Raw genomic sequence first — 27,523 nt, forward strand, 5'->3', positions numbered from 1 at the left:
TCAATGGCAAGCGTCCGCTTCACTCCCTGGCCATGCGTATTATTCAGCTTGACGAGACGCAAACTGACATAAGCACCCGGGCTCACTTTCACCCACTGGCAATCCGATTATATGGCCAACACGGCATCAATGCTGCAGGGCCAACAGGCAGTGAAGTCCGTCAAGCATCCCCTCCTCCACCCAAGCCCCTTCTTTCCCCATTCATACCTTCTTCTTCTTCTTCTTCTTCAACTGCCCCGCACAGCTACCCCTCCTACACACACACACACACACACACACTTCTTCAAGCCTACAGCGGCAGTAAACAACAAACCTCCCGGCCAGAGTCCTCAAATAGCAAGTTTTAGCCTGAGCAAAACTTTCTGGGAAAAATGGGGGAAAAAGTGGAGCAAAACTTTGAGTTGCTCCTTATCTTTCACTAGTTCAAGACTAAAACAAGCCTCCTCGTTTTGGTCCACGTAACTGAAAACATGCAAAAAAGCATTTTATAGCATTTTTCATCCATCTCAAGCTTGTCCTCGCCGGCTGTGCAGCTCTGGAGAGCACAAAGACAGTATTAGGCAGCTGCATGTGGTGGCCTCCTGAACCCTGTCTAGTGTCTGCTCATTCCATAATAATCAGATATTAGCCGCTATATCTATATCTGTATCAAACAAGTGCCTGCAGGTCGGCCCGACCAGGAGAGTCACCGCTAATGTCACGACGGGACTCCTAAGCTAAACCGGTCTTGACAACCACACAGCCTGGCCTTCTTTCCGTGCTGCGCTGTGACGCTTGGGTCCTCAGACGGGGCACCCGTTGAAGCAGTGGGTGTTTACATGACGCTACCCTAAAAGACTGCCAGGTGCTTGGGGGGGTCGGAGCGGAGGCTCCTCTTGCAAATCGCCCCGCATCCGTGAAACTAATGTAGAGATGAGATTAAACTCGCGGAGAGATACATTTGCAATTGATTAACGCTGAGCCACTGTGACAAATTGTATATACTTTTGAGGGAGTGTGTGCAAGTCTTTGTGTGTGTGTGTGGGTGTGTGTGTGTGTGTGTGTGTGTGTGTGTGTGTGGACTTGATACAATATCACTGCCAGTTTATAGATAAAACTAGAGAAGTTGGTTACACAGCAACTAACTATAGAACTGATTCTGTATATTTGTGAGCACAGATGCTTTTTTCCAGCAACCAGAATTAAAATATTTAGATTGGATTGATCGAATGATTTCAGGTAGAGTTTAATGAGCCAGTGGAGGGTGTTCCACCTGCCTGCCCGTCCCTTCTAAAACAAGGATTTAGAGGACTACTGTGTTTCCTCTGCACCCCTCTGTTTTGTCTGGTATTAATGAGCAATTAACTTTGCATACAAGGTCACGGACAATGGTATTGGTTGTCAGATTATGCTAATGCTTTTGGCTGTGGCTGCACTGAAAGAGGACAGGGAATCCCTGTGAATAGAGAGGGTTGTGGCCTTTCTCCAAGATGAGAAAATGATATGCAAACTGTACCAACATGCGCTTTAAGAGGATTAGGACACCACTCGACATCCATACTGACAACGGCTAATAAATGAACAGCAAAAAGGGGAGGCAAGCGTCCCAGTCTGGACCAGAAAGAGCGACTCTGCTCCAAAACTTTCCGCTGTTGAAAGTGAAACTTGTTTGGACAGTTAGTGAAAATGTAAATGTGAAATCGATGTTCTTAATGGCATGATTTGATGAGTTGTAAACGTGGGGGGGGGGTGGGTGAAGATGAGATCAAACATGATGACAAAAGCCCCAACTGAAAGAATTCAGTGTGGGGTGAAGGAGATGAGAAAAGAGCCTGGGGTGAAACTAAGAAGTTGAACTCCCATGGCCAAGAGAGAGGGAACAGGTGCAGCTAGAGTTCATACAGAGCGCTTTGTGCACTGATATGGCTCCAGTCCATTTGGGGAGGAAGGAGGGGCCCATGTTTAATACAAAGTTAATATCGATTTAATGCTTGTCACTGCTCTTCTGAATCTTGCGGCATTGCTAATTCGCTCAGTGTTGAGCGGGGCTTTTGCACCGCCTGCGCCAGATGCTGCGGGGACCTTCAGCACCACCGGCGAGCTGAGGTGAAGCCGCGGCCAAAACACCCCAAGTGGGAGCCGCCGCTGAGGTGAAGCCCGGTCACAAACTGAATCCACTGAAATAGATGTTTGGTTAACTGCTAATGGCAGGAGCGAGGATACACTTCAGCTTCATTTGAAACTTATACAAACCGGGACATTTTGAGGTGCAATGGGCTCAAGTCTTAAATAGGTGGCAAGAGTATTTAAAAACTTTAAGTAAAAGCAATAAGTTTGAACAATGCTTCATGACAAGTCGAGGTGCTACCTTTCAAATTTTACTTTAAATGCAGTTATTGATCAAATATGACATAATGGTGGCAAGATTAATTATCAAAAATAATGTTTTATTGTGCAGAAGTGCTTCTTTAGTGTAATTTTATATTTTTGTTTTTTTTGTAATCAATATACAAGCAGCCTTTTTAATGGAGATGGTCGCAGTGGAACTTAATTTTTTTCTACTTTAAGCCTATTTATTATTGGGTAAAATAATGTATAACAGTTTATCATGTTTTGATTTAAATGAATTAATGAAATTACTTCACACCAGTGTTACATTACAGAGAAAAATCCCCATAAAAAAAAGACACAATATCCAACTTTACCAAACATCTGCCACTCAAATGTAACTTTATTCTCTAAACTTCCCTTTAAGCACCTCCGATAACAATATTCACAACATTACAGTGTTATCATTACTGCCTGGCTGTATTTGGAGAGGACGCGCTGTAACACACAACGGCTAATTCGTCAGGATGGATGTGTTAACTGAAATAAAGCGTTGCATTTACCAAACCCTGGTGGATTTGGATGCGGGCTGAATGGCCGCAGGGCGGAGATGGATGGACTGGTGACCGGTGTCATACACGAGGCTGCAACCAGTCAGCACAATCTGTTCATCCCCGGTGAAGTGAAAGGATGGGGAGTTCCCTTTTCCTCGGTGCGTCCACGTCACCGATAAATAATGAGGGAATAATAAACAGTTAACCACCTGTCGGACCCGCGGCACAATGGGGCAGCCCATAGAAAGCCTCTCATGCATGGGTAACATATTTACTCAGCCCCTTTCACTTAACGAAGCAGAAAGAGAGCCAAGACAATGGTTAAGTTCATCTATTTGGTAAACTGGCTCCGCCGGAGAAAGTGTAATAATCCAATCATATTCTGTAGTTTACATTGTGCAAAATATAGCTGGAAATATGTGGAAACACATCAATTAATTAAGGAATACTGTGAGTTTAAGTGTCAGTCGTCTACAGGGAATCCCTTTAGGGTTATTATATTATATCATAAATGATTGATATGAGTAATCCTCCTTGTAGATAACGATGCCATTAGTGATAAACATCAGTTGGAGATCCCGAGGGGGACATCAGCCTGCCATAGGAGGACGTAAACATAATGAGATGGTGGCGATATGGATGTTATGAACGCTAAAATACCATATTTAATCTTGTAAGAGTAAAATTTTGAACACAAGTGAGCCGCACGAGAGTAAAAGTCAAGCATTAGATCATCACACATGCGCACCACCGACACAACAGAGATAAATATGTGATCGGAATTGTAATAAACGTAAATAATGTTTGACCCATGTTTCTGTAATGCCATGTAAACTTTACCATGGGTCCCATAGCGTCATGGCACTAAAGTGATGGGAGCTCAGCGGGCTCTAACAGGGGGAGGAGGTGTTCTCGGTGCTAATATTTCAGAGATGTGCTTTTAATGGCTTTAATTCAGCCGCAGCCAGCTGTTTTTACTCGGCCTGGTAAAGGAGCGGGGACGTGGCAAGCTTGCAAAGCTCGTAGAAATTAGTCTCGGTCAGCCAGAGCAGCCTATGCTTCCTGCTAACCATCTGCTTACTGCTCACAAAAGGAGGATTTCGGGCAGCCAAGTAAAGGAATATGGGCTCATAAAAAAGCTTTGAAGGTCTCGTTACTTATTGGAGGTGTAGCTGCGCTGGCGGAGCGCCGTGTTAACGCCTGTTTGTGCGTCCCGCGCTCATAAAGCAGACGCACCTCTGATAAAAGCGTTGACTCTCTCCAAAGGATCACTTCACGGAGGCGTTCCCTTTTAATTATCGGATTGTGGCCAGTTTATATTAGATTGATGTTGAACCACTTATCGTGATTTGAGCTGATCCCAAGTGATGCAAACTGACGGGCTGCTTTACTTCAGCCGCAAATGTCACTGACTGAATAAAGAAGATAATGTGGACTATATGTGCCGTGAATAGATCTTAAATTAAGTAAAAGTTTGTTTACACACTTTTAATAAACACTGAGGCTTTGTCTGTGGTTCATTTATTGATATGAGACGTTTTGGCTTTTAAAACATAAAAATGTGATTTGTAAAAAATATCAGGGTCATAAATATTATGTGGTTCAAACTAGATTTAGTAATTTCGCATTAGACCTTAATGTTTGGATGTTACGCGCCATGTTTTTAGGTGGAAAAAGATTGAAATTGTAAAACATTTGAGTGTAAAATAACTAGTTTGAAGACTAAAATTTAGACTAAATTAAAATATTAAGTCGAGGCAATAAGACAGTTAATGCATTAAAGAAAAAAGTATAAAAAAAAATAATTATGACAAATAAACTAAATGACGGATTTTAAAAAATCGATAAACATTTTTTATTTTCTAAATCAAACTATTTGTTTTATTGTATTTCTGATTTATTATTTATTCATTTATTTTCAACAATTAAGCGTATTTTTTTTTTTTCCTCTTCGGGTCCGCAACGCATTTTCGCCTGGTTGCTCTGCTTTAACGGGTTTTTAGGGGCAAAGCTGACAGAACACGACTATCAGGCTCCAAGTCGCTTTAATAAGAGTTTTATATGGGGTCTCAGTGTCCGCTCATATGAATGCGTTTTAAATCAAATCACAGATGCACTTTTATTCAGCCGGTTAAAATAGCAGAACAAAACCGCCTTTAGAAATAAAGCTTTTTTATTCCACAGGGCTTTTTAAAAAAAAAAAAAAAAAAAAAAGCCGAGAGAGGGAAGGAGAGAAAGGCCGAGGGGCGCCTCCTCCGCAGCTGAGGGTGACAGTTAGTTCATGGTTAACAGGATCATGAGCGCACGGCTCAGGCCGCACACTTCTCCTGTGCGCACTGAGCTGCGGCTCTGCGCTCTGAATGAAGCCTGTGCAAAAAGAGTGATATTTAACACATCTGTTAAAGCGTTTTGATAGCAGAAATCCGTTTAAGACATTATTCCATGACGAGGGCCAGATTGAGTGTTGAGAATCCTATGAAACCCTAAAACTGATTTACATTTGAGATGCTGCGCAGCGTCTGCAACTAATGTAGATTTAACGATAAGTAAAGATGATATAAATCAGTTATTCGATAAAGTTGAGTCGATTTTATTTATTCAGCCCCAATATCACAGAGCACACATTTGCCTCAGGCTTTAAATAGTAAAAATATTAATAGTTTAGAAAAGTTTAAAGAAAGTTTATTTTCGCAGCACTGAAAATAGAATAAAAGAATAATTTAGCATTTTAACGAGTATATTTTTATGTCCCGAATCACAGAAAGACTCTGAATGGAAAAGAATAATGTATCTTTTTAAAAGTGCTCATTAGAAGTCCCTCTTTAATGACTGGATCTGTGAAGATTGCTCTTTAATTAGGCCGCTTGCCTCTGCCAAACAAAACAAATTGAAAGGAAAGTGGTCAACATGCAAAATTGATGACCGAGCCTCTTTTGTGGGGAGCACATTGTGTGTTGCTTGCTTATGAAGTCTAATGCAATCATAAATTGCGTCCTGCGGCCAATCAGCGGGCCGGGGGATGCAGCATGAAAGCGACCCATGTGGAGAACTTTGTTGAGCCCCATTGTTGAGGCTGTCAGCCCTGAGCGGAGGGCCGGGCGGGGGCAGGCCGCTATAAAACTCCTCTCCCCAGAGTGAGGAAACCAGAGGAGTTAGCAGCCATTCACACGACTGATTCTCTCCCAGCTACCACAAGGAGTATCTCAGATTTCACACACTTGTTTTTTTTTTAAGCCGGGACCATGATGATCCCAAGCGTCATCGCGCCTCCCGCCCTGTACCCGGGGCTGTACCGGCCCGCCGCCGCTCTGCCGCTCCACCAGACTCTGCCGTCCGTCTTCCCGACCCACTCCAGCTTTCTAGTGGAGGACCTGCTGCGGATAAGCCACCCCGCCGCCTTCATTAACCGGACTGCCGCTTCATCGAGCGCCTCCCTGCAAACAGCCACCACCACCGTGTCCTTCAGCGGCATGCCAGAGCGCGCGATGGCCACGACAGCGATGACGCGCGAATCGTGCTCGCCGAAAACGTCACTGCCGAGCAGCAAGGACCCAACTTTTCTCAAGTTTGGAGTGAGCGCCATCCTCGCACCTTCACCAAAGACCGGTGAGCACACAGACTCTTCCATGTTTCCACCTCCAGTCTGAGTTGATGTTTGTTTTAGATTCGTGTTCTCACTCAGGAAAGATTCTTAACATGTGTGATGTTCCTCCACAGCGTCCTTAACCCCTACAATCCACAGCCTGCACTCCAAGACCTTTCCCTTCCCCTGCTTTGACGGCACCTTTCACCCCATATTCAGGACGCCTTATTTACCAGGTAAGCACATCTTTTACGCACTCCCCCTTCGGGCCACAGCTCGTTCCCTCGTTAGCCTTTAGATTTCTGTCTCGACTAATTGCATTTAAATGTAAAACACTGCCACCCCCTGTCATAGAGTTTTTACCAGAAAAGAAGAAATCACTGTCTTATTAATGGGGACCGCTGGCTCTGGCCCCTGCCCGGACCCACCCACCCCCTAATTAACCAATTATCCCAAATCGTCACGCTCTAAATTTGAGGCGGGGTGGCGAGTTATAGTCCCCCCTGCTTCCCATTGGGGGGCGTTTTGGCATTTCCCTCGCCCCGCGTTTTCCCACAGAGCCCGGGGGGCCACCGGGCCGCTGTGGCGGGCAACAAAGCCTTCAGCACCGTGACCAATTTGGTCAGCTCCCACCGGGCGAACCACCCACACACCCCGGAGAGTGACTTTTACCAGGGGGGCCAAAGGCGTGAACCAGTCATGCACTAATTTCCCTATTAGGCGCTATTGAGAGTTTTCAATATTCTCACAAGACCACATAGCGCGTCGTTGTTCCTGATTCTGCTGCGGCCACAGGGCAGCTACAGTCAGGCGGACGTCCAGTGGGCACGGAGGAGCGTCCTGCGCGGTGGGATTTTGAAGTAAAGGCAGGTGGTTGTTTTTTTTAAAGCCCAACTGCATCCAAACTGTGTCAGCTGGGGGAAGTTTTCTCCCCCGCATGCTGCACGGCTCATAGGATAGGTTACCACTGACCTCCAATCCTCACTCTCTGTGTGCCCCTAAACGTTCCTCTATTCTCCAAGCGGGCCAATCAACGAGTTGAGATAAAGAATAATCTCTTAGAAAAGTCTATAAAGTAGCTAGTCCGTGCTTTCATTCAGCCAAATCATAATGGAGATGGAGTCTTTTCATGGGCTCAGCTGAATGCCTCAACAAAACAACTCCAGGGCCTTGAATAGCTTTTCGTGTTCATTTAATGAAAATGATTTGAAGGCAAAAAATCCCCTCCACTCTTCACTCCCCCCACCGGGCATCAGTATTCTGGTATGCAGTTGTGTTTAGTTTGAAAGTGTAAATCTCCTTTTGTTGCGATAATATATGGCCTTCGCCGCCTGTCCAGAGTCTTTTCTGCGTTAGTTCATTACTACACAATTACCGTTCACGGTTTATTAACTCCTCTATCCGCCCTCACAGGGTTCCTTAAAGGATATGCTACCTCTTTACCATACCAATGCGGTTGGGGACCGGCCAATGTGCTAATTAGTCACCTCGTGCCATTTCACTCAAAACGGAGACGTATTGCACAGCTCCAAAGGGGGGAAACCTCCAATACTAACTCGTTGAAAAGTATGGCCTTAAAGAGAAATCATTATATTCATATGGAGCCTCTCTGATGTCTGAGAGGTCTTAAGTTTGGATTTATTAACAGATAGATACATTTGTTCTAGTTGTATGGTCGTCTTGTGGATGATTTCTTCCCTGCAGACGTATTTTCTGAGATGTGTCATAGAAAACAAAGCTAACAGGTTCTCTTTTGTTTGAATTTTAGCATCTTCATCCGTTGTTCCCATCCCCGGGACGTTTTCGTGGCCCCTGGCCGCCAGAGGCAAACCCCGCAGAGGGATGCTGAGGAGGGCGGTGTTCTCCGATGTACAGCGCAAAGCCTTGGAGAAGATGTTCCAGAAACAGAAATACATCAGCAAGCCCGACAGAAAGAAACTGGCCTCTAAACTGGGCCTCAAAGACTCACAGGTAAAAAAAAAAAACTTCAACAGCGCTCACATGTGCTTAAAACGGTCAACATGCCGTGCGTAATTTGCGCGCAAAGACCACGTCGCGACACCTTTTCACTCACCGCTCTCTTCCTGTTCACAGGTGAAAATCTGGTTCCAGAACCGGCGGATGAAGTGGAGGAACTCCAAGGAACGAGAGCTGCTGTCGTCCGGCGGCTGCCGCGAGCAGACGCTGCCCACCAAAGCCAATCCGCATCCGGACCTGAGCGACGTGGGCAAGAAGTCCTCAGCCGATGAAGAGGAGGATGAGGAAGAGGAGTTTAGAAGAGAGAGAATGAGGGCGGCAGGCTCCAGCATCTCCTCTCCATCTCTTTCCAGCAAGCACTCGGACTTCTCAGAGTCAGACGAAGAAGAAATAACAGTATCTTAATTTATTTTTGAAAAGCAAATATAGAGATATAACCCGTGTTTTTGTTTTCATACGAGACTGTGACCACATTTGTAAGAAGCTGCCGCCCTGAAACAAGACCCCATAAATGTCAATGTTCAAAAAACAGAACAAGTTTCACTCCAGTGTTTCATCAGCGCATGCGCACTGTACAGGATCTGCTTCTGAGACACAATTTGCTGTTTTGCACAGCTTTGTTCAATTGTACAGTATTTTGTACAATTTTGTATGGAAATTTTATGCCAAGAATATTGAGTTACTTTTACCTTGAATAGAGTTGTTTATTGAAAAATGTAGCTATTTCGTTAATAATTTATATGGACGTGTTTAAGTATGTTGTATCGTGTGCTGTACATATGTTTATTTCACACTTTTTGTACAAATACCAAATAAAATTGTAAACAATTCCAAGTCAAGTGTGTGTGTTTCAATAAAAAGAACCGTTTGACAAAATTCAATCATAAATAATCATTAATTTTATTGAATCACAATAACTTAAGACTAGTACAGTGATAGATTTAATTCTCCGAGCCCTCGACAGACCAGTGATGACAAACAGCACCGATCTGCTCTGATGTAAAGAGACTGTACACAAAATACTCCTTTTCAAGTACTGTTACAAATCAGCTAGAAAAAAGTCATCAAAATGCTGCGAGATAATCAACTATTTACAAAGTTATGTTACATATAAAAAAAATGTACATAGCAAAGAAGGCTAAACATTCATTGAGTTTGTGAGTAATAAACTGACAGACTGGTCAAATGCTTCAACAACATCCACACCTCTCAGAGCAGGCGTTAACACGGGACGAACAGAGAATCAGTCTCTTTGTGCTTACAAGGACCGTAGCAGGAGAGCCTCTATAAAATACACAGACACACATATGGACAAAGAACGTGGGCAACAAATCCAAAAAGTCTTCACAAATCTGGTTTCATGCTGTACGTCTCGGCAGTGCTGAGAACCGCTCGGGGGGGGGGGGGGAGGGGACAAACGCACATTCAGCTTTTGGAGATCAGAATGAATGTTGCATAGGATCGGTGACAAAAACACTGAAAGCGATGCATGACCCCGCCTTTAAACGTCCGCCTGCCCTTCCCAGAAGACAGGCCGGGAGGTTTAAAGTAAGGAAAAGTACAATATTCTTTATTTTTTAAGCCACAGAAATGATGTCAAACCGTTTTACGTCACCATTCAACCACAAGTACCTTTATACCTTTAACCTCAGATTAATTATATCACTATAAACAAAGCAGCATATACACGAGTTGTCACTTAATTAGTTCAACATGTTTGTTATGACATTTGTTCATCACAAATCACATAATCAAAACAGACCGTGAGCATGGCGACAGTATATTAAAAAGGATGGGGATGAGGTATAAAATCACATCTTCCTAAACTTCCCTCACCCAATCAACCTGCAAAAAGGTTCTGATTTCAAGCACCAAAACACATTTATATATTTTATCTTTCTCGCTAGTGGTCCAAGTATTTACACCAGCTTCACAGCACCGGGTCACACATGCATACACCTTAATTTTGAAACCCAGAGTACTGCTTCTCATTCACAATTCCACGGCATTGGTGTTTGATATGATGAGAAGTCGACGCCACTCCTCGAGGAGCGAGTCGACTCAGAGCCCTGTTAAGTTTACAGCCATTTAGACAAATAAAGAAATCAGCTAATGCACATATAGTCTTTTACAAAAGAGTAAGGCATTGTTTTGTTAGAGTTCGGTCCAGCACCAAAAGAGATTTGTGCTACAACAGCCTGTTTGGGCCAATGTGCATGGATATATCAAGCAAGAACTTAGAAGTGGTTGAGGCGTTAACTGTGAAATAATATGACAAGATACAAATAAAAAGGACATTATCTCAAAACACAGTAAACGTTAAAAGGATAAATCTAGCCATGGTGAATGTTGACTTTCAAGTAAGCGCCTGTTCCTCCTGAAAGTATTTTGTACTTTGTCTGACGGGCGTCTGTGTACACAGTCCTGTGGTTGGCTAGTAAAACTTGTGCATTATGGATGTTGTTTTGCTCCATTTCAAAAGAAACTACTTTCTGGTAGAACAATGGATTGAGAATGCTGATTAAAAGACATGATGAGTCAACTCAAAAAGAAACTAAGGAGACAAGCTTGAATCAAATTACCCAAAAATTCTCACCACAATCCTCGCTGATACAAGAAAGTTTTTGGTTAACTTGAATCAAGCTTGTCTCCCTGGTTTTTGAGATTTCCTTCCACAGACGTTGACATTGTTGTGCTGGTGTTATAATGTTGCTACAGTGTTATATCTGTTTTTGAATGCACTCAATAACTAAAGTTACTTTTTTTTAGCTCAAAAATGTGACTTTGATATAGTTTAGAGTTGAATAAAATCAAATAGTTGCCCTTTCTGAACAAAGATCCCTCATAATGCGGCTTTGCTCTTTTACACTGAATCATCACCGTCTGATGTGACGACTCTGTAACTACTTCCACTGCCAGCTTAACAGCAGAGCAACAATGCCCCTCAAAACCGCATTCGTACCTTTTTATACAGAGCGGCAAGGCGGTAAAATGGTGCTACATTCCTGCCTTGAACTGGCTGTGTCACAGGGGCTTGTGTCTGGAGTTTAGGATGGAAAATTAACGATCTGTCTGAGGAGTTTCTGGAAGTGAGAGCAAGCAGGCTGTCTTAACATTCACTCTGGCTCGATTTATCCTCCAGCAATCACACAGGCAACTTCAGCCCTAGAGGAGGAGGAGGAGGAGGAGGAGGAGGAGGAGGAGCAGAAAGCTGCTGGCTGTTCGTACATCCATCCAACCAGCAGCAGACTTGTCTCTTTTCAGCAGTTGGTAACTCAGACTCTCTGATGCTCTTGAGATGAGGGGCTGTATCGCCATCTGCAGGCAGCTCAGGTGCACTGCAGCTGGTCCTGCCCAGCTGGAGTATGATGAGCCTGATGAGCTGGAGCTGACGCTGCAGCTCAGTGGAGGACTCCTGGCTGGTGTTTAAGGATGCTGATGGCTGGTGATGATGGTAATGATGACGCCCCAGCAACAGTGACAGGCTGTGTGCTTTTATTCTGTCTGTCTGAAGTAGATGTCAGGCTCCTGACAGAGGAGCCACTGGCCACAGCGGTGAAAAACAAACAAAAAAAAACAAAAAACAGCGCAGTGCAGTGCAGTAGAAACTTTTGTTGCCCGTTTTCTGAAATGCGATTTGAACTTTTTATTTTTTATTTTTAAATATTTGGGTTACCTGCACCCAAATTAAGGTGGCTGGATTTTGTGGCATGAAATTATACTCTCAACAAGAAGTTCTCACAGTGAGAACAGTTCTTATAAAAAGTTCCTCCTGAAAACTGATCCCCGCGATGCTTTTTAACGGCATCACAAGGTCGACTCCAGCGATGAATCCAGGATGTCGTCCTGGTGGCTGTTGCTGTTGGAGTCGCTGTCGTAGCTCTGCGGGCTCGACGATGTCGCTGCCTCCTTTAGACGCATCAGCATGTTCATCTGTTGGCAGAAACACGTGTCAGTCTGAACTTCAAAATAACCTGTTCCCTTCAAAGATTAAGTTACTTCCTTAAGGTGTACTTACTAACTATCAAGCTATGTAGCAAGCTGAGGAAGTTATGGGACCATGACTTTGATATCAATGTTGTAAGATATACTATTTATTTGGCTAAACTGTCAGTGACAAGAATAAAGCCTGTTCTTCTTCATGTGTATTTGCTCACCAGTGGGTCTGCATCACTGTCGCTCTGTGTCGGCTCTTTCCTGACTCCCTCTCTCGGGGCAGAGTAGCCATCGAAACCGACGTCCTCAGGGCGGAGCTGCAGCAGCGGGGGCCATTCAGCTGGAGTAGGGGTGGCTGACCATGGGTAGGTGTCAATCACCCAGGCAGCAGGGTCCTCCCACGCTGCCCTGCGACCGTACAACTACAGAGAGACACAGAATGTAAAGATTAAACGTGATCTGTAGTTTAAATTTAACACCTATTGAGCTGACTGCTGACTTTGATGGGACATTTATATTGGCTATAGTGGCTTGTATTGTATTTTCTAAAACCTTTTTGTATTATTCTTTAGAGATTAGTTAGTTTCATCCTACATTTGGTTTAGAAAACAGCGTGGTAAAAAGGTAGCTTGTTGTTAAACATATTAAAAACTAAAGATTATTCTAGAGTTGCGGCCTCAGTAAAAGGTGTTTTTATAACCAAAATGGGAACAAACCCCACACGTCCTTTGTCTTCAGTGGGAAAAGGTACTTTTCCTTCCCGCGTCAATCTTCAATTCTTCTAATTTTTGTCCTTAATCTTTGTCTTTTCTGGTGTGATGTAATGAAAAGTAATAAAGCTCCAGGCATCAGCGTTTAAATCATCAACTCAAATGCGAGAGAGTTTATCTGTGTTTAATAAAACGCTGCATGTAGTCGCTAATTTTGGTGCCATTTCAGCCTGACTACATGTGGTTTCTCTTCTACGTTGCCGAGAGACAAATTTGTCTCAACTCTGTCGTTCCAGCTCCCCTTCACTCCCACTCAGAGGTTGCATTCTGGTAATTAGCTGCTGCCTGATTAAATCAGATGCTAATTACACGCAGATTGAGAGTACAAATTGAATCCATTTCACTTTGATGAACATAAGCCCGGTCCTCTGAGAGGGCAAATCTGAACGATTCTATAATTACACTCACTACACCTCGACTTCATCGAGATGGATCCCTCAAACGTCCCCTCAGTATTTGAATCTAGTCTCTTCATTAATACATTTTATTTTTTGCAGCTCAAAATATTACAATTCTACACCTGTACCGCCAAGAAAAATCTAATATGTTGTTCTCTCACTCCATTAATTTCCATTTTCAGATTTTTTTTCAGTTTTTGAGATATCAAGATAACTGTGTTTGTTACCTGTAGTCCCTCTCGTACAGCCTCCAACATGTAAGGGATGATGGAGTAGTTCCAGAGGTCAGTGAACCAAACCCTGGATCCCTCCACGTCCATGGGGCAGGACAAGAAGAGACGAGGTCCTACAGGCCACAGGAGAAGACAGGTAAGACACTGACTATTTTTACGCACTGACATATCTTAAAGGATCTGTCTCCAATGGTGCGTCGTTCTCTTACCGATGGTGACATCAGAGGAGCTGTGCATTTCCAGGAAGCGGTTGAGGTGGTGCCAAACCCGTGGGATCCAGTCAATGATCTTCACCAGCTCCACGTTACGCGTTCGGCTGCCGATCTCCGTCTCGATCAGCTTCCTCCTCAGATAGCGACCAAGGAAGCCTTTCACTGGCTCCATGTGGTTGGCACACAGTACCCATCTGATCAGAAAACATACGGGTATATCAGGACTTAGATAAACATCATTCCATCTTTCAACTTATCCAGCAGTCAGGAGTGGGTGGAGGATATCGGCAGCAGTTTACCTGAAGTTGTGATGAAGCTGCAGGTTGGGGGCAGATGATGTGGCTTGGCTCATGGTACCGATAATGTAGGGGCTGAAGAGAGAGAAACAGGACACGTTGCGTTAAAGTAGAAGGAATGAGATAGTTTTACTCTGCTTTGCATTGTGTTGAATGACTCCCGTACAACTGTTCTAACAGAGCTCTATTTTCAATTGAAAAGTTAAAGTAAAGTGAGACATTTATTCAAAATGTATTTATTCAGCTGACCAGTGCTGGTAGTTGCAGTTGAAGACACCATTGAAGATCTCTCCCAGGGAGCTGACGTGGTGCAGGTTGTCCAGAATGACCACCAGAGGGCTGTCTGCCCCCGGGACACCGCTACACTGCTCAGCCAAACCTGACAGGTACTGACGCAACTCCTACAGAGACAGAGAGCAGCATGTTATATCATGTGACCACTGGTATTTTTTTTATTGGATATCTTTGTGATAATGATCTTTATTGCCCTGATGTGTTAAATCAACAACTTGTGCCATAATTTTACTGCACACCCCTAATTCCAAAATGCTATTACATTCCATTTTTAGATTTTATCATTAATTTGTATTATTATATGTCTGAAAAACATACATTTTTAGCCTTATAGATGATTTGTACTGCTTTTAAAACATACCAAGGATCTTTTGATACTAGAAAAAATGACAAAAGACTCTAAAGACTAAAGACTATGGCTGACAGAATCAAGTAGCTGCCAGTATGTTTTGTGACCCACTACAGAGAAATTCTCCTAACATTGAGCCGACTGTATATTAAACTCTGTGTGTTATTTACCTTGCTGGACTTGTGGTCCACGTTGAAAGTGACGATGGCGTGCGGTGTCAGAGGTCGGCCTTCCAGCAGCAGCAGGTGTCGAGATAGCTGATTGGCCAGGTAGGTCTTTCCTGTCCCGCTAGGGCCCGACAAGATGACGCGTCTGTGCTCCTTCAGCAGGGAGACGTAGCGCTGCAGCATCGGCTTTGGGATCAGGGTGTCGAAAACAAGGGAGTCCACGTTCTCACTGCTCACACCTGGGCGCACACACACACACAGGTCAGGATATTTAAGTATAAGCAAGCTGCATAAGCTTGATTGAAACTGTCTTTAAACTGGATCATTCCACTTTTAATGATGACTTTTTGGCAGTCTTTACTCTGTAAAAAATATATGTTAAATATGTGATACCTTCTCTCTACAACAGAGTAATCATTTGCAGTGTCAGCACCTTTGAGTTGGATGTTGATGGTGTTGCTGTCTCCCACCAGGTAGCCACAGGGCAGCAGCTCCGGTGTAAGAGCTGCGCTGTGGTTGCTCGGCCGGTGGATTTCTCCGATTTTGTATCCCTCCACGCTGTCTGAGCTCAGGCCCAGCTGGCTCATCGGGTCCACATGGGTGACGTACTCCTGTCAGACACAAAGTCTCTGCATTTAGAGGATGTTTTGTGAAGGGAAACCAGCTTTAATACTAGACCTAAATGATCACTGATGATTGAAGTAATTTAAACTTTCTCAAAACCAAGTGATGCCAGAGTTCCTGATTCTGTATTGTGTTCATCCCTGTTTATGTTTACCTTGAAAAGTCGTCGGACCACTCCGTCCAGGACGTCCCACTTGGTTTTACCACTCACACCGATGCAACCGATCAGAAAATGGCGAGGACGGCCCTCCTGCGATGGAAAAACATGCTTGATTTTAGATGCCATAAGGCCTACAATTTTTGGGTCTGAGATATATTGTCATAACAGGTCTCACCTCTCCCCATTTGCTGTCCTCGTGCAGGCTGACGACCATCTTCACGTGTCGCCCCTCCTTCCTCATCCCTCCCTCTCCACCGGTGTCGTCCAGCAGCATGTCTGACAGGTAGGCAGAGCAAAGTCAGACAAGGTTCCTACATTTCCCATGACCTCTCCGTTACTGAGTGTTGAATATTTGAGTTCATGGTGACTAAAACCACTCAACTGTTTCCATGTTTTCAGTAAGAAAGCTACTTAAGCACATGTAAATTCAGTGTCTGACATAATATCATCTGTTTCGTAGAGGAAATTATTCTTTTATTCCATCCAAACTGACCAAAAATTGTCTTGAAGCTCGAAATACCCCACAATAAACAATTGTAAAAAAAGACTGTCAAAGCCTGTTCAGCATCTTGTATAGATCTACCAGTGACTGTGTAGGCCCCATGACGTCAGCTCTGTCTTACCTAGGCTGGTCGACTCGCTGGTGGTGAGGTTGAGGCTGTGCTGGGAGAGCCCCGGCCCGGTTCCCTGGGCCTGGCTGTGTGTGTGAGGGGGAGGAGAGGATGAGATGGAGGCTTGGGAGCCCATCCTGCTGCCCTGATTCTCCACCTTCAGACGATCATTCTCCGCCTTCAGCTTCTCGATCTCCACCTGCCAGCACAGACACAAATAAAGTTAGCTAACAAAAAACAGCTTAAGGATTCATTCTAATTTGTGACTTATATTATAGCTCCCCATTCAGGCAAAAGTTCTCTTTTCATATTTCTGCAGAATTAAATCACCAGAAGTACAACATGATTGTCATTTTAAACTCACAGACATCTGTGCAGAAATGATTCAGTTTTGATTTGCCCTTTAATGTGAAGTTCTCTCATCTAATGTTTAATTTGTAAATGTGTGTGTGTGTGTATATTTGTGTGCTTGTGTATATTTGTGTGCTTGTGTATGTGCAGACCTGCATGCGGTTCATGGCCTCTCGTAGCTGATCCAGCTGATGGGCGGAGCTGAGAGCCTCCAGGCGGATATCTGTCAGTTTCATCTCCTTCTCCCTGAGCTCGCTGCGCAGCTGCATCACCGTCTCCGCCTCGCTGTCCAAACACTCAGACAATCTGTACACACACAGACAGGACAACATGGTTTAGTGATATGATATATTGTGATTTAAGCAGAGTTTGATACTTTTCCCTTCTGCTCTGTTTGCACAATTCCAATGATGAGGCCTACGTACAGCGAGTTGGAGTGTGTGTTCCTGAGCATGTGGCTGGAGGCTCCGGTGCCGTTGTGGGGCAGTTTGGGGGAGGATGGCAGCGACGAGTCCGTCATCTCCTCGATGTCTGAATGAGAAGAGGCCGATTTGGGAGATTTCTTCTTGCTGAACGCTTGTTTGAAGGAGCTCCGCAGCTGCAGGTGGACAAGAGAGAAAGACAGAGAGACGGTGAGCAGGCGAGGGGCACGCTCCCAACAACACAGCTGAAGGAGGAGGAGGAAGAGGAGTGTGCTGGGGAAAGTGGAGGAAATAGTGAGGAAAAAAAAGTGAGTCAGAGGGAGAAAGGGAATTATGGGTAGACTGTTTTATGTCTTGAGCTCAGCTCTGAATTCAAACTCAGAGTGTGTGTAATGTGTTTACATTGTGTGTTTTCCAGAGAAAGGTGTAGTGCATAGCGAGTGTTTTATACTTTACTTGGGGCTCATTGTTTTTGTTGTATTTATTTTTTTATATGTATTATATATATTAGTATCTCTCTCAATGTACAGGAGAAATTTCTCAGGGAACAGTGACCATGTTAAGAATTCTTTAGGAGACAGAATTCAATTCAGATTTTTGGACATCAGATGTGTTTTTACACAGAAAATTAGATTTAAAGTATAATTTGCACTGCAATCACTCGCTAGTTGAACTATCTAGACATTGTTTTATTTTTTTGTCTTCGTGTTTGGCCAGTTACACCAAATCCCACCACACAATGGTATCCTCAGACACAAGCTATATCACTAATACTCTTTTTCTGACAATGTTTAAGTATTTTAAGGTGGATTTTTCCTTTCAAGAGCTGACTCAAGTGTCATAAAAGCAGTTTTCAGGGAGAAGCAGTGCTGAAGAGGAGAGGACAGGCACTACGGTAGCAGCAGAGGACAGGAGGTGGTCAGAGGTGAGTAACCTAGAAAAAGTGCAGGTGTTAGGCAGCTTCGTTTCTTTCATTTCACACAGCATACCATTCTTACCTCATAGACCTGCCACATTGAAGCGAAGCAAAGGAAGACAGAGAGACAAAACAGCACATGTTCATATGGGTTTGGGTGTGTTAATGTGTTATGGAAGGACAGATTAAACTAGAGGCCCCTACAGGACTGAAGATGATTTTATTTTACTTCCAGGCAGCTGCAACTAATGCTAAAACACAATCACCGTAAAGGGGGGTCTTTCATGATCCATATATACACTCTAAGACACACAGCCCCTATACACTCCACATCACACACACTGTATGAGCGCCTGCATGGAGGAGCCTCCTGTGGGGTCTCACCTACACAAACTGTGACAGCTGGAAGCACATCCACACGCACACACAGGGGGGTCGTTTATTATCACTGTGACCTAAAGCAGGAAACTCGACACGAGCTCATGTCTTTTAACAGCTACCACAAAGCACCAGACCGCTCTGCCTAAAATTCAACATCAGGATCAGATCCTGTCAACCACAGGCGGCTAACACAACACCGCTCAGTCTACGAGACGACAGAGAGGTTAAAGAGTTGCGTACGTCATCATCGCTGATTTGTCCTCCGCTGCACAAAAATCTCTTTCAACAACAAAGAGGAAAATGGTGAATCAAAGAATGTAAGATGTTTTATTGTATGATGAAACACAACTAATGAGGATTAGACACTTCTATATGCTCTATATATGATATACCCAGTAAGCACTGATTTGGTGATTTACAGGCGATCACTACAACCAAATGTAGCCCAGTTTTAACCGAAATGTATGATTTTTTTTTACCTGCAAACCTCCAAATCAATTATTACTTGCTATTCAACAGAACTGCCTATGAACATCTGAAGTGTATTCACCTTCTCCCCAGTGAAAGATGCCTGAAGGGGAGAAACCCAAACATGTGACACCAGCACACACATGAAAATGCACAAAGAGACAAAGACAAAAACAAACCACCATGGCTCCTGTCTGCCTGCTTGTTTGTTACTCATCACATATGAAATCAGAATCTTACCCAGTTCTTCTTGTTCTTCTTCTTGTTTTTTGCATCAGCGTCCATGTTGGAGCCCACACTGGAGTGGCTTGTTGCACTGGTTATGCTGCTGACGCTGTCAGAGGAGTGCTGCCTCCTGATGCGCAGGTCTGGCTGCTGATTCTGCTGCTGATGTTGTTGACTGCCGTTACTGCCAGCTGAGGAGAGACAGGTAGGTGTTTGTCATACATAAGTCTTAATGTATTTCATTAAATATCATCCGGTCAGTATTGTTCACTTTTGATATGATGGAGATTTTCCTTTAACAGCAGAAAGCTAGCGCCAAATTTTTGAGAGATATTGTTGTCATTGGTTATTAAATAGGTGTCTGTACCTGTCCGTTCCCCTTTAGGCGTGAGTTCAGGTGTGTTGATGACTCCATTGATGGCAGCTTGAGCCACAGCATTCTGCTTCTTCAGCAGCTCAATGGTCTTCCTCAGCTCATTCAGCTCAGAGTCCTACACAGAGACAATGACAGGAGGATCAAACCAATAAATCAGCTGAAGTGACTCTGAATGTGCACTTTAGTTAGTGTCCAGACAGTCTGTTATATCACAAGAAGCTGTATTTACCTTCTGCTCTGCCGTCAAGGTGAGACTCTTCAGTCTAATAGTCATGTTGCCCAGACTCTGTTCAAACGCTGCCACCAGGTGAGCCTGCAGGAGAAACAAACAAGTTGTGCAACTGTTAGAAAAATGAACTGAAAATGTAAACCAAGAACTCTGTAGAGCTCAGAACCTTTAAACACATAACTCGATCCTCAGCCTTGGAAAAGTTCCCGTTCATCTTCCAGGTTTGATTGCTAATAAAATACCAACAACGTTTGAAGTTTGAATTGTCAGAATTCCAAACAAAAATATAAAATGGCAAGAGAATTATGGCTAAATGCAAATTATACAATCCAAAAAGCAAATCAGCTGTCCTAGAAAGATCTGTCCACCACAATTCAGCCACATTTCACTTATAGCTTAGATATCAGATGACTGGCTGACAAACGCTGACATGAGTGAAGTTAAAACCTCCTTCCAACTTTAAAACACAAAGATAAAAACAACAAAAACATTTTCTAAAAAACCTCTTCTTCTTCTAAAGATGAGTCCATACTGAGAGGAATCCAGTCTGGATTACATCACAGTGGCTTTGTGGCTGGGGAACCAGAGCCTTGAGCTGCTCACTGCTCCAAATAATCAAGCAAAATAAGAACTCCCTGTGATAAATGATTATCCCCTGTAGGTCAGCTTATGACATTTTCCCACACTACAGACAACACTGAAGCCAAACTGTTACCTCATCTTTACCGAAAACAGTCTTTGAGCTAGAACCATTCATTCATGCGAAGGCCCAAAACAGTCCTGAAGTCATCTTCCAAAACCACTTTTGACTACAGCTTGGGTGATTTTATGTTCTAACTTGATTAGATGGATTTCTGGCTGAGTTTGTGTACAGATGGACCTGGCTTTCCTGGGAATCTTCAGACTAGGTGGGTGGTATTGGGTGAAAACAAGTGAAACAAGCATATTTTAAAGGAACACGCAGACCTAAAAGTTTAGCATGACGTGTCAAAAAAGGATAACAGAGATAAAATTAAATGAATTTAATTATCAAAACAGTAAAAGAATACACATCAAACAAATAAACCTCTGAAAGCTTTACTTTTGAGTGCAACACTGCAGAACGCTGGTTTAAAGACATCAGTTGAACAAAGGTGAGCTCGGTCATCCATCACTACGTTGGGCTTTAGACACATTACACATATAAATGATCTGCAGACGCCCGCAGGAAGTGTGTGGGAGAGCTGAGTGAAGCGTTGACTGACATGTGATTCAAGTCGTGACTATTTGAGCAAAAGATGTTCTTGAATTCTCGGCCTTGAGGGCTTCAAGGCGTGTTCAGGTAATTCATCATCTGCCTGCGCCGTGTAATCAAATATTGGAACAAAACCCCTCCCTCACCCTGCATCCCCCTTCATGACCCCCCACTACCGACTGTTTGTTGTCCGTGTGTTTCTGTCAACACTCGCACCACGCCGTCTTGTATCGAGGCGTCATTAGCTGTAAATCTTCAGTCCACATCTGGGACAGTCCCTCAGCAGTGTGCTGAGACTTGACTCTCTGCTGTAATCTTACACCTTTGCCTTCCTTCCATATCTCTAATCCACAGTCGAGCCATCAGCACGCACTGACTCAGGCAGCAGATTACAGGCGGAGCGTGGCGAGACTTGTGCAACACAGAAGGTAGGGGGGCAGAAAGGATCGTGTCTGGAGACGCTTCAAGAGATCTTCTGATGGTTCTGCCAGATGTAAAATTACACCTTCCTGGAGTAAAGTACTCAGTGGGAGCTATCTGTTCAGTATTTGATGAATATCACGAAATGTTTGCGTGCTTGCGGGAGACAGCGAGCCAAATTTACTGGTTTTTTTTTAAGTTGAGTCTGTCTGTTGGCAAAACAACATATATTTTAGTCTCCTAGTCATGGCAAATTGATAACATGTATTTTCCTTAAATCTTTGAAATAACTAAATTGTTTTCATCGTTAAAAAACACAAGAAAACTCTCTTTTAAAGAACAACATGGTCAACATTTTTATGTCTACATGTACATACATAAAATTCATAGTCTGTAAAGGATGAAACCTACAGTACTAACTTTGATGATCCAATGTTTGCTCTAGTGCCACCATGAGATGGAGATTTGGGGATTTTAGTGAAAAATCCCGAAAAACTATTGGAGCGAATGCCATGACCTTTAGAACATACACTCAGTTTGATCAGAAGTGTGGTGAGGTGAAGTGTAAGAACTTTTCATCTTAAGCTTTTTATTTGTCCAATACTTTGGTCAAATACCAAAACCACCTGCAGCCTTTCTGTTATTTGGTCTGTAATATACACCTTCATCTATTATTTGTGGCTTGATAAAACAGTGGAAGGAAACAGTATACATGTACAAATATTCAGTGGTTTGCATGCTTGTCCTTACATTGGCACTCAGCTGTGTCGTCAGGGCGGAAACCTTTTCCTGGGAGGCGTCCAGCTCCCTGCGCAGCTTGCGGATCTGAGGACGTCAAAATGCACGACATCAAAACGCACCGAGACAAAAAAGCGTACATTCCTGCTCCATAAAAGCATGCAACACCAACCACACACTTACATACACACGCATCCAGACACAGAAAAAAAAACTGTAGCCACAAATGTGGGAGGCACCCAGATCTGAGCTCTGATATGTTCAGGCTAAGAGATGAAACACGGTGGATGCATAAAAGAGCACACACAGATGTACACGGGTGTTCGGAGAGGAACAAGAGCCTGTTACAGGGTCACTAACAATACAGTTACATGTGTAACTAGACACGACTGTGAAAACGCCCCCATGTTCCAACAAGTTCCACCACTGCACATAGAAAATTAAAGAGCTGAGAAAACACAGGATAGAAGTGCTGTGGGCGGGGATGAAGCTTACCTCCGACTGAGACTTCTCCTCATTCTGTCAAAACAAACATCAGAAGGAGAGAAAATCATTAGAGGACATACTGACTGAATTCTGACATGCTTTAATGAAAACAGAAGAGCAGTTGCAGCTGCCGAAGGTCAGAACGTGCACCATGCACATGTCCCGACTCCGGCTTGATTTATTAGCTCCGAGCTGACGTGCTTTATAAACTGTGGAGGAGATTGTCTGGTGTAATATGTCTGGAAAGCAGAGATATCCTCCTGGAGGCATTTCAGATGTCTTTGTGTGTGTACATGTTTGTGTACGTCTGTGTGTGTGTATGTGTGTGTGTGTGAGAGTGAGAGCTCTATTGTCTCCATATGGTGCACACCGAACAATAGTAAGAAAAGACAGGTAGGAAAATGCTTCCAGAGCAAGAGCAGGCAAAACAATCGCTCGCACGAACACTACACACCCTGCCGTTGCTGCTGCTCTTCACCAAAACAGTGAAACATGCAACACCCACATTTACATGTAAACAGGCTGCACTGAAAATATATCTGGAAAGGTTGTTTCTTAACTCGACTAGAGATGTTTTTAGAGATAGTTGGTAGTGATTGGGCAACTGACTGCAGCTGATTTACAGACTCAACCTGGCGCATTTGTAGCTAAAACTTTATATCAGTCTCATAGCCTTTTTTAGTTTTCTACAAAATCGAAATCATTTGAAAGTAATCTCTAAAATTAGTTTAGTATTGACCAATCATGTTTGAGCAAGTTTTGGTTACATGCAGGTAAATAGTCCATGTGGAGAGCAAAGAAGGCAGAACGCATTGGCCAGAATTTTCTGACAGTGATATATGTTTTGATCAGCTTTTTAAAACAAGTATCTGTATTCATATGCAGATATCTGTCTATGGACACTGGCCGAAATGTCGTCCCACATCCACTCTGGTGTCCCAAGTTGCTAACTGGAGTATAAACAATAACCGAGGAAATCTTGACCATGATATCAGTTATCCGGATATCCACAGGCTACACTCAAAGACCTGAAACACTGGCCGCTGCCCCAGGAGGTTAAATCATCGTCAGATGAGAGTCGATGGGTTCCAGGATTGATTTTATGATTTTTTAAAAACAAAAATTGAATACCTTTCCATTAATTTCATCTGTATTACACTCTTTAACAAGGTGATGTTCTTGGTCATGCTTCTTATCTCAAAAATTTGCAAAGGGATTTAAACCAAAGTTGGAGGAATATTAGGTCTTGAGACCGTGAAACAAGGGTTTGCATTTCCAGGATATTTTTCAACATTTTCATTATAAACTTCTGCTCTTGCCTCTGAATTAATGAATCTGATAAAGGCATCCAATGCTACATGTATTCCAAAGCAGATTAAAACATTTCTTAACATTTCTGTTATTCAAAAAAAATTGATTGTGCAGTCACAACCGCTGTCTTTCAGGATTAAGGCTTGTGGGAGGCCTGAACGCTGCAGTTGTGCTGTGACAGCAGCAACAAAGCAGAGCAACTGATAATAAATGATTTTTCATGTGGTTCCACCTTCCAACCACGAAGCCCTAAAACAGGTTTCAGCAGCCTAATGTGTCTGTGCATGTACAGCGGTGTGTACATACATGTGTTCGGTGCCACGAGTGGACGGTTTACAAAGTGGCATCTGTCCACACATGGTCCGTACACCCAAACAGATCTGTCAGTCACAGACACATGACCGGTTGATCCTAGATACACAAACAGTGCAGCCTGTCTGTCTTGGAAACGCAGACAAAACACAGAGATCTCACTCTGATGCAAAATCCTGGACCAGCTCAAACAAAAACAATCCCGTGAGCTTTCAAACATCATGGCAGCAGAGCAAAAGTTTTACATGCTAATTTGGTGGAAAGATTAGAAATAACTTAAAATAAGCAGAAGAAAATGATTTGGAAGAAAACCAAGGTTGAGAAAAAAACTTAATTACTAACAGTAAAATAGTTTTTCATGATGTTGGTGTGGAATCTCCTGTGAAATTGTATATTTGAATAAAAAGCAGAATGAGTTTCTCCTGAACTACAGTCCTACTCATCCCTACCGTTTGCTGCCAGGACGTGACGGTGCCCGTCAGGGATAAAGTCGCCATCATTTTGCCTCCACTCTCTTCCCCCCTCTGAATTCAAACCTGTGACTCTCAGCCTCAAGCCACCAGCCAGTGCTGACCTGGTGTCTACTGTCTGAGAGTTTCTCTGCTACACCTGCCCAGGTGAGTACACCAGCCCACAGAGGGAGGAGGAGCTACACTGTGAAGACTAGGCTCTGATTGGCCACTGTGTATACATGTGGGCTGTCCCAGTGTATCTGCGTAACCGCTGCCAGAGCTTTTTCTCACAGGGTGTTGAGTCAGATCTCTGGATGGATTAGAGGGTAAATGTGTAACAGCCTATTTGCCAACACAAGTACTCGATATCGATAAATCCACAGGCGAAGGCACAAACTGGTTGCTCTTGTTTCTACATGAATTGTGGAGCTGCTTTGCAAAGATTTACTCAAATGAGATGCACCACTTTAGATGGCAGAAGAGCACAGACTGTTTAATACACAGCAATTTTATAGTGTTGTTTTCTCAACAATAATTATCCAGAGAGTTTTTTTTTCCCTCTCAGGGTCGACTAATAAAGCTCTAACTAATGCTTTACTAAATGTGTGAAATCCCATAAACATTCTTTATGATTGTTTCTTAGCATTTATTACACAGTTTACAGTGGAGAATGAGAGAAGAAACAGGGATTTGCCCGGAACTAAGCTGACAATGTGTATGCATGGTATGTATCCTACGCAGCGGGCCACCACAAAGACCTGTGAAACATTCTGATCCCTTAAATTTGGTAATTAAAGGGTTGTGACTGAGATTTGTCCTGAGCGGGGTATATTTCACAGTTGACGGATAAAGCCGTCAGTGCTCTCTAGTGGAGTAGCTGTGTAATGGTGAGAGGAAATGTACAAAAAAGTGTGTATAACAAATGCTTCCATACTGTATCAGGTATCATGAAGTCAAGGATCCAACAATAATTCATCTGATATCCAGCCTGAATTAACTCTTGATGTTTTGTGTACTTACTGTGGAGTAAATTGAAGACGTGCTGGAGACCAGAGACAGGGATGATCCATGAACTAAAGAGACAGAAAACAAGAAGGAAAAGTGGGGATTAGAAAGAACATCTGTACACAAACAGACCCCCCACAGTCTCCCAATGCAAGCCACCCACCCTGCTCCAACCCTGCCCACCCATCACCCTTCCTACCAGCGTTCCCATTTCCCCCAGCCCGCCTCCTCCTGAACATAAAGACCGCAGCTCTGCACTCATAAAGATAAAACTCCTCCACGTTACAGTGAGGCCGTGGTGCAACTAATGACAGCCTGAGCATTACTCTGCTAATGACTCAGCCACTAATCACACATCAGAGGCCGGGACACAACGCCAGCACTGTTTCCTGCCTGAGAGCAGATCAGAAAGGATCAGCAGCGTGATGTCATCAACCACACAGCGAGGCTGGGCTGATCCCAGCAGATTCATTCATTCCCCTCAGACATTAGTTTACTGGGGGACTCACTTTTATCTGACCTGGGTCTAGACAGTGAGGTGTGCTGAAGCCACATGAAAATGAGAATATTGATTTGGATTCAGTGCTGTCTGGTTCAGATCTCATCAATCAGTCTGAGCAGGTCATTTGTAAAAAGATCTTTTAAAGTGTACTCCTCATTGGTTTGACCTGAACTGGCAAGAGCTGCAACAGTTACTTGATTAAATGTTTAGTCGAAGTTTCAGCTTCTCCAATGAGATATCTATGTCATATCTGGCAGTAACCAGAATACGTTTGGGCTTTGGATTGTTTGTTGCATAAAACAGACATTTGAGGTGTGGGACATTATATCAGAAAATAATGAAATAAGTGTCAGATGCAGCCCCAGAATCAACAATGAGGCTTTTAAAATGACAGGTTTGTTGAGAGATTACTTTAATTAATTCCTGTTGGAGCTGACAATATGCTCTCTGTGTGATCCTGTTAGATATTATCGGCAAACAGGTACCGGCCTGTAATTGTGTCATCCGTGAGGCTTTATGGATTCACAGTTATTGGTTGATGGTGGTGTTGATTTTGTTGTAAATGCGCTTGTGAAATCCAGTTTATGCAGGATGAAAATACTGGAATTGCTCTAAGGTAGAGTCTTGACGACCAACATTTCTGATTTTTTGATGTATTGCAGATGACTGTCCCATAATATATTGTATTGAGTATTGAGATACCATTATAATAATAACTGTGTTTTTCTCTCCTGTGTTTATGACTTGAGAACTGGAGGAAAAGGAAGGTTTTGCCAGGATAATCTTTCTCTGTTCTGCATTTTTTTTTATATTCTATCTTATTTTCTTTTTGCAGCTCACTCAGTTTTTTTTCAATAGGTGATGCATCTCCTTGAAGATTTTTTTTTTTTTCACCTGTTTTCACACCTGATTTTTATTTTCACCTTTTCACAGATTAGGGAACTTTGATGATCTTGGCAAAACCTTTTTTTTCCAACTGTTCTCAAGTCATAAACACACGAGAGAAAAACAATTTAGATCAGACTCAGAAAATGGAAGAAAATAATGCAGGACATTGATTCTTTTAAGAGAAAAAACAATGATTTCAACCATGCTGACTGTGCAGAAAAAGGGAGCAGAAAGATAATGGTTTCTTCAGACATGAGAAGAAGGTGAGCATATATAAAGGTGAGTGGGAGGGTTTGGGTGGAGGCGATGAAGTGACAGTGTGTCGTGGTGTTGCTC

The 27,523-nt window shown here is 43.3% G+C and overlaps 2 protein-coding genes across 9 annotated transcripts in view; one reads left to right on the forward strand and one right to left on the reverse strand.

Annotated features, from left to right (window-relative positions):
- The first annotated feature begins 6,030 nt into the window (after positions 1 to 6,030).
- On the forward strand, positions 6,031 to 9,302 carry dbx1a (developing brain homeobox 1a). Its single transcript, XM_084354967.1, has 4 exons — positions 6,031 to 6,467; positions 6,579 to 6,680; positions 8,213 to 8,415; positions 8,539 to 9,302. The coding sequence occupies exons 1-4, from the start codon at positions 6,104 to 6,106 to the stop codon at positions 8,824 to 8,826; spliced, it is 957 nt and encodes a 318-aa protein (XP_084211093.1). The 5' UTR covers positions 6,031 to 6,103; the 3' UTR covers positions 8,827 to 9,302.
- The window catches only part of nav2a (neuron navigator 2a), a 220,004-nt gene continuing 201,778 nt past the window's right edge, over positions 9,298 to 27,523 (reverse strand). For all 8 annotated transcript variants that reach the window (XM_084354889.1, XM_084354887.1, XM_084354883.1 and 5 more), the window contains 19 exons: positions 25,813 to 25,865; positions 22,727 to 22,750; positions 22,244 to 22,318; positions 19,840 to 19,923; positions 19,602 to 19,725; positions 19,250 to 19,425; positions 17,248 to 17,420; positions 16,975 to 17,128; positions 16,484 to 16,670; positions 16,036 to 16,136; positions 15,855 to 15,950; positions 15,510 to 15,687; positions 15,080 to 15,315; positions 14,516 to 14,667; positions 14,270 to 14,341; positions 13,968 to 14,164; positions 13,753 to 13,871; positions 12,579 to 12,779; positions 9,298 to 12,354 (listed from right to left, as the gene is read on the reverse strand). In XM_084354889.1, coding sequence (XP_084211015.1) covers positions 12,229 to 12,354; positions 12,579 to 12,779; positions 13,753 to 13,871; positions 13,968 to 14,164; positions 14,270 to 14,341; positions 14,516 to 14,667; positions 15,080 to 15,315; positions 15,510 to 15,687; positions 15,855 to 15,950; positions 16,036 to 16,136; positions 16,484 to 16,670; positions 16,975 to 17,128; positions 17,248 to 17,420; positions 19,250 to 19,425; positions 19,602 to 19,725; positions 19,840 to 19,923; positions 22,244 to 22,318; positions 22,727 to 22,750; positions 25,813 to 25,865 — 2,528 coding nt within the window. In that variant the 3' untranslated portion in view covers positions 9,298 to 12,228. The remainder of the gene's footprint in view (positions 12,355 to 12,578; positions 12,780 to 13,752; positions 13,872 to 13,967; positions 14,165 to 14,269; positions 14,342 to 14,515; positions 14,668 to 15,079; positions 15,316 to 15,509; positions 15,688 to 15,854; positions 15,951 to 16,035; positions 16,137 to 16,483; positions 16,671 to 16,974; positions 17,129 to 17,247; positions 17,421 to 19,249; positions 19,426 to 19,601; positions 19,726 to 19,839; positions 19,924 to 22,243; positions 22,319 to 22,726; positions 22,751 to 25,812; positions 25,866 to 27,523) is intronic.

The sequence above is a fragment of the Pagrus pagrus genome (genome assembly GCF_965226575.1).
Source record: "Pagrus pagrus genome assembly, chromosome: 1".
Classification (NCBI taxonomy): Eukaryota; Metazoa; Chordata; class Actinopteri; order Spariformes; family Sparidae; genus Pagrus; species Pagrus pagrus.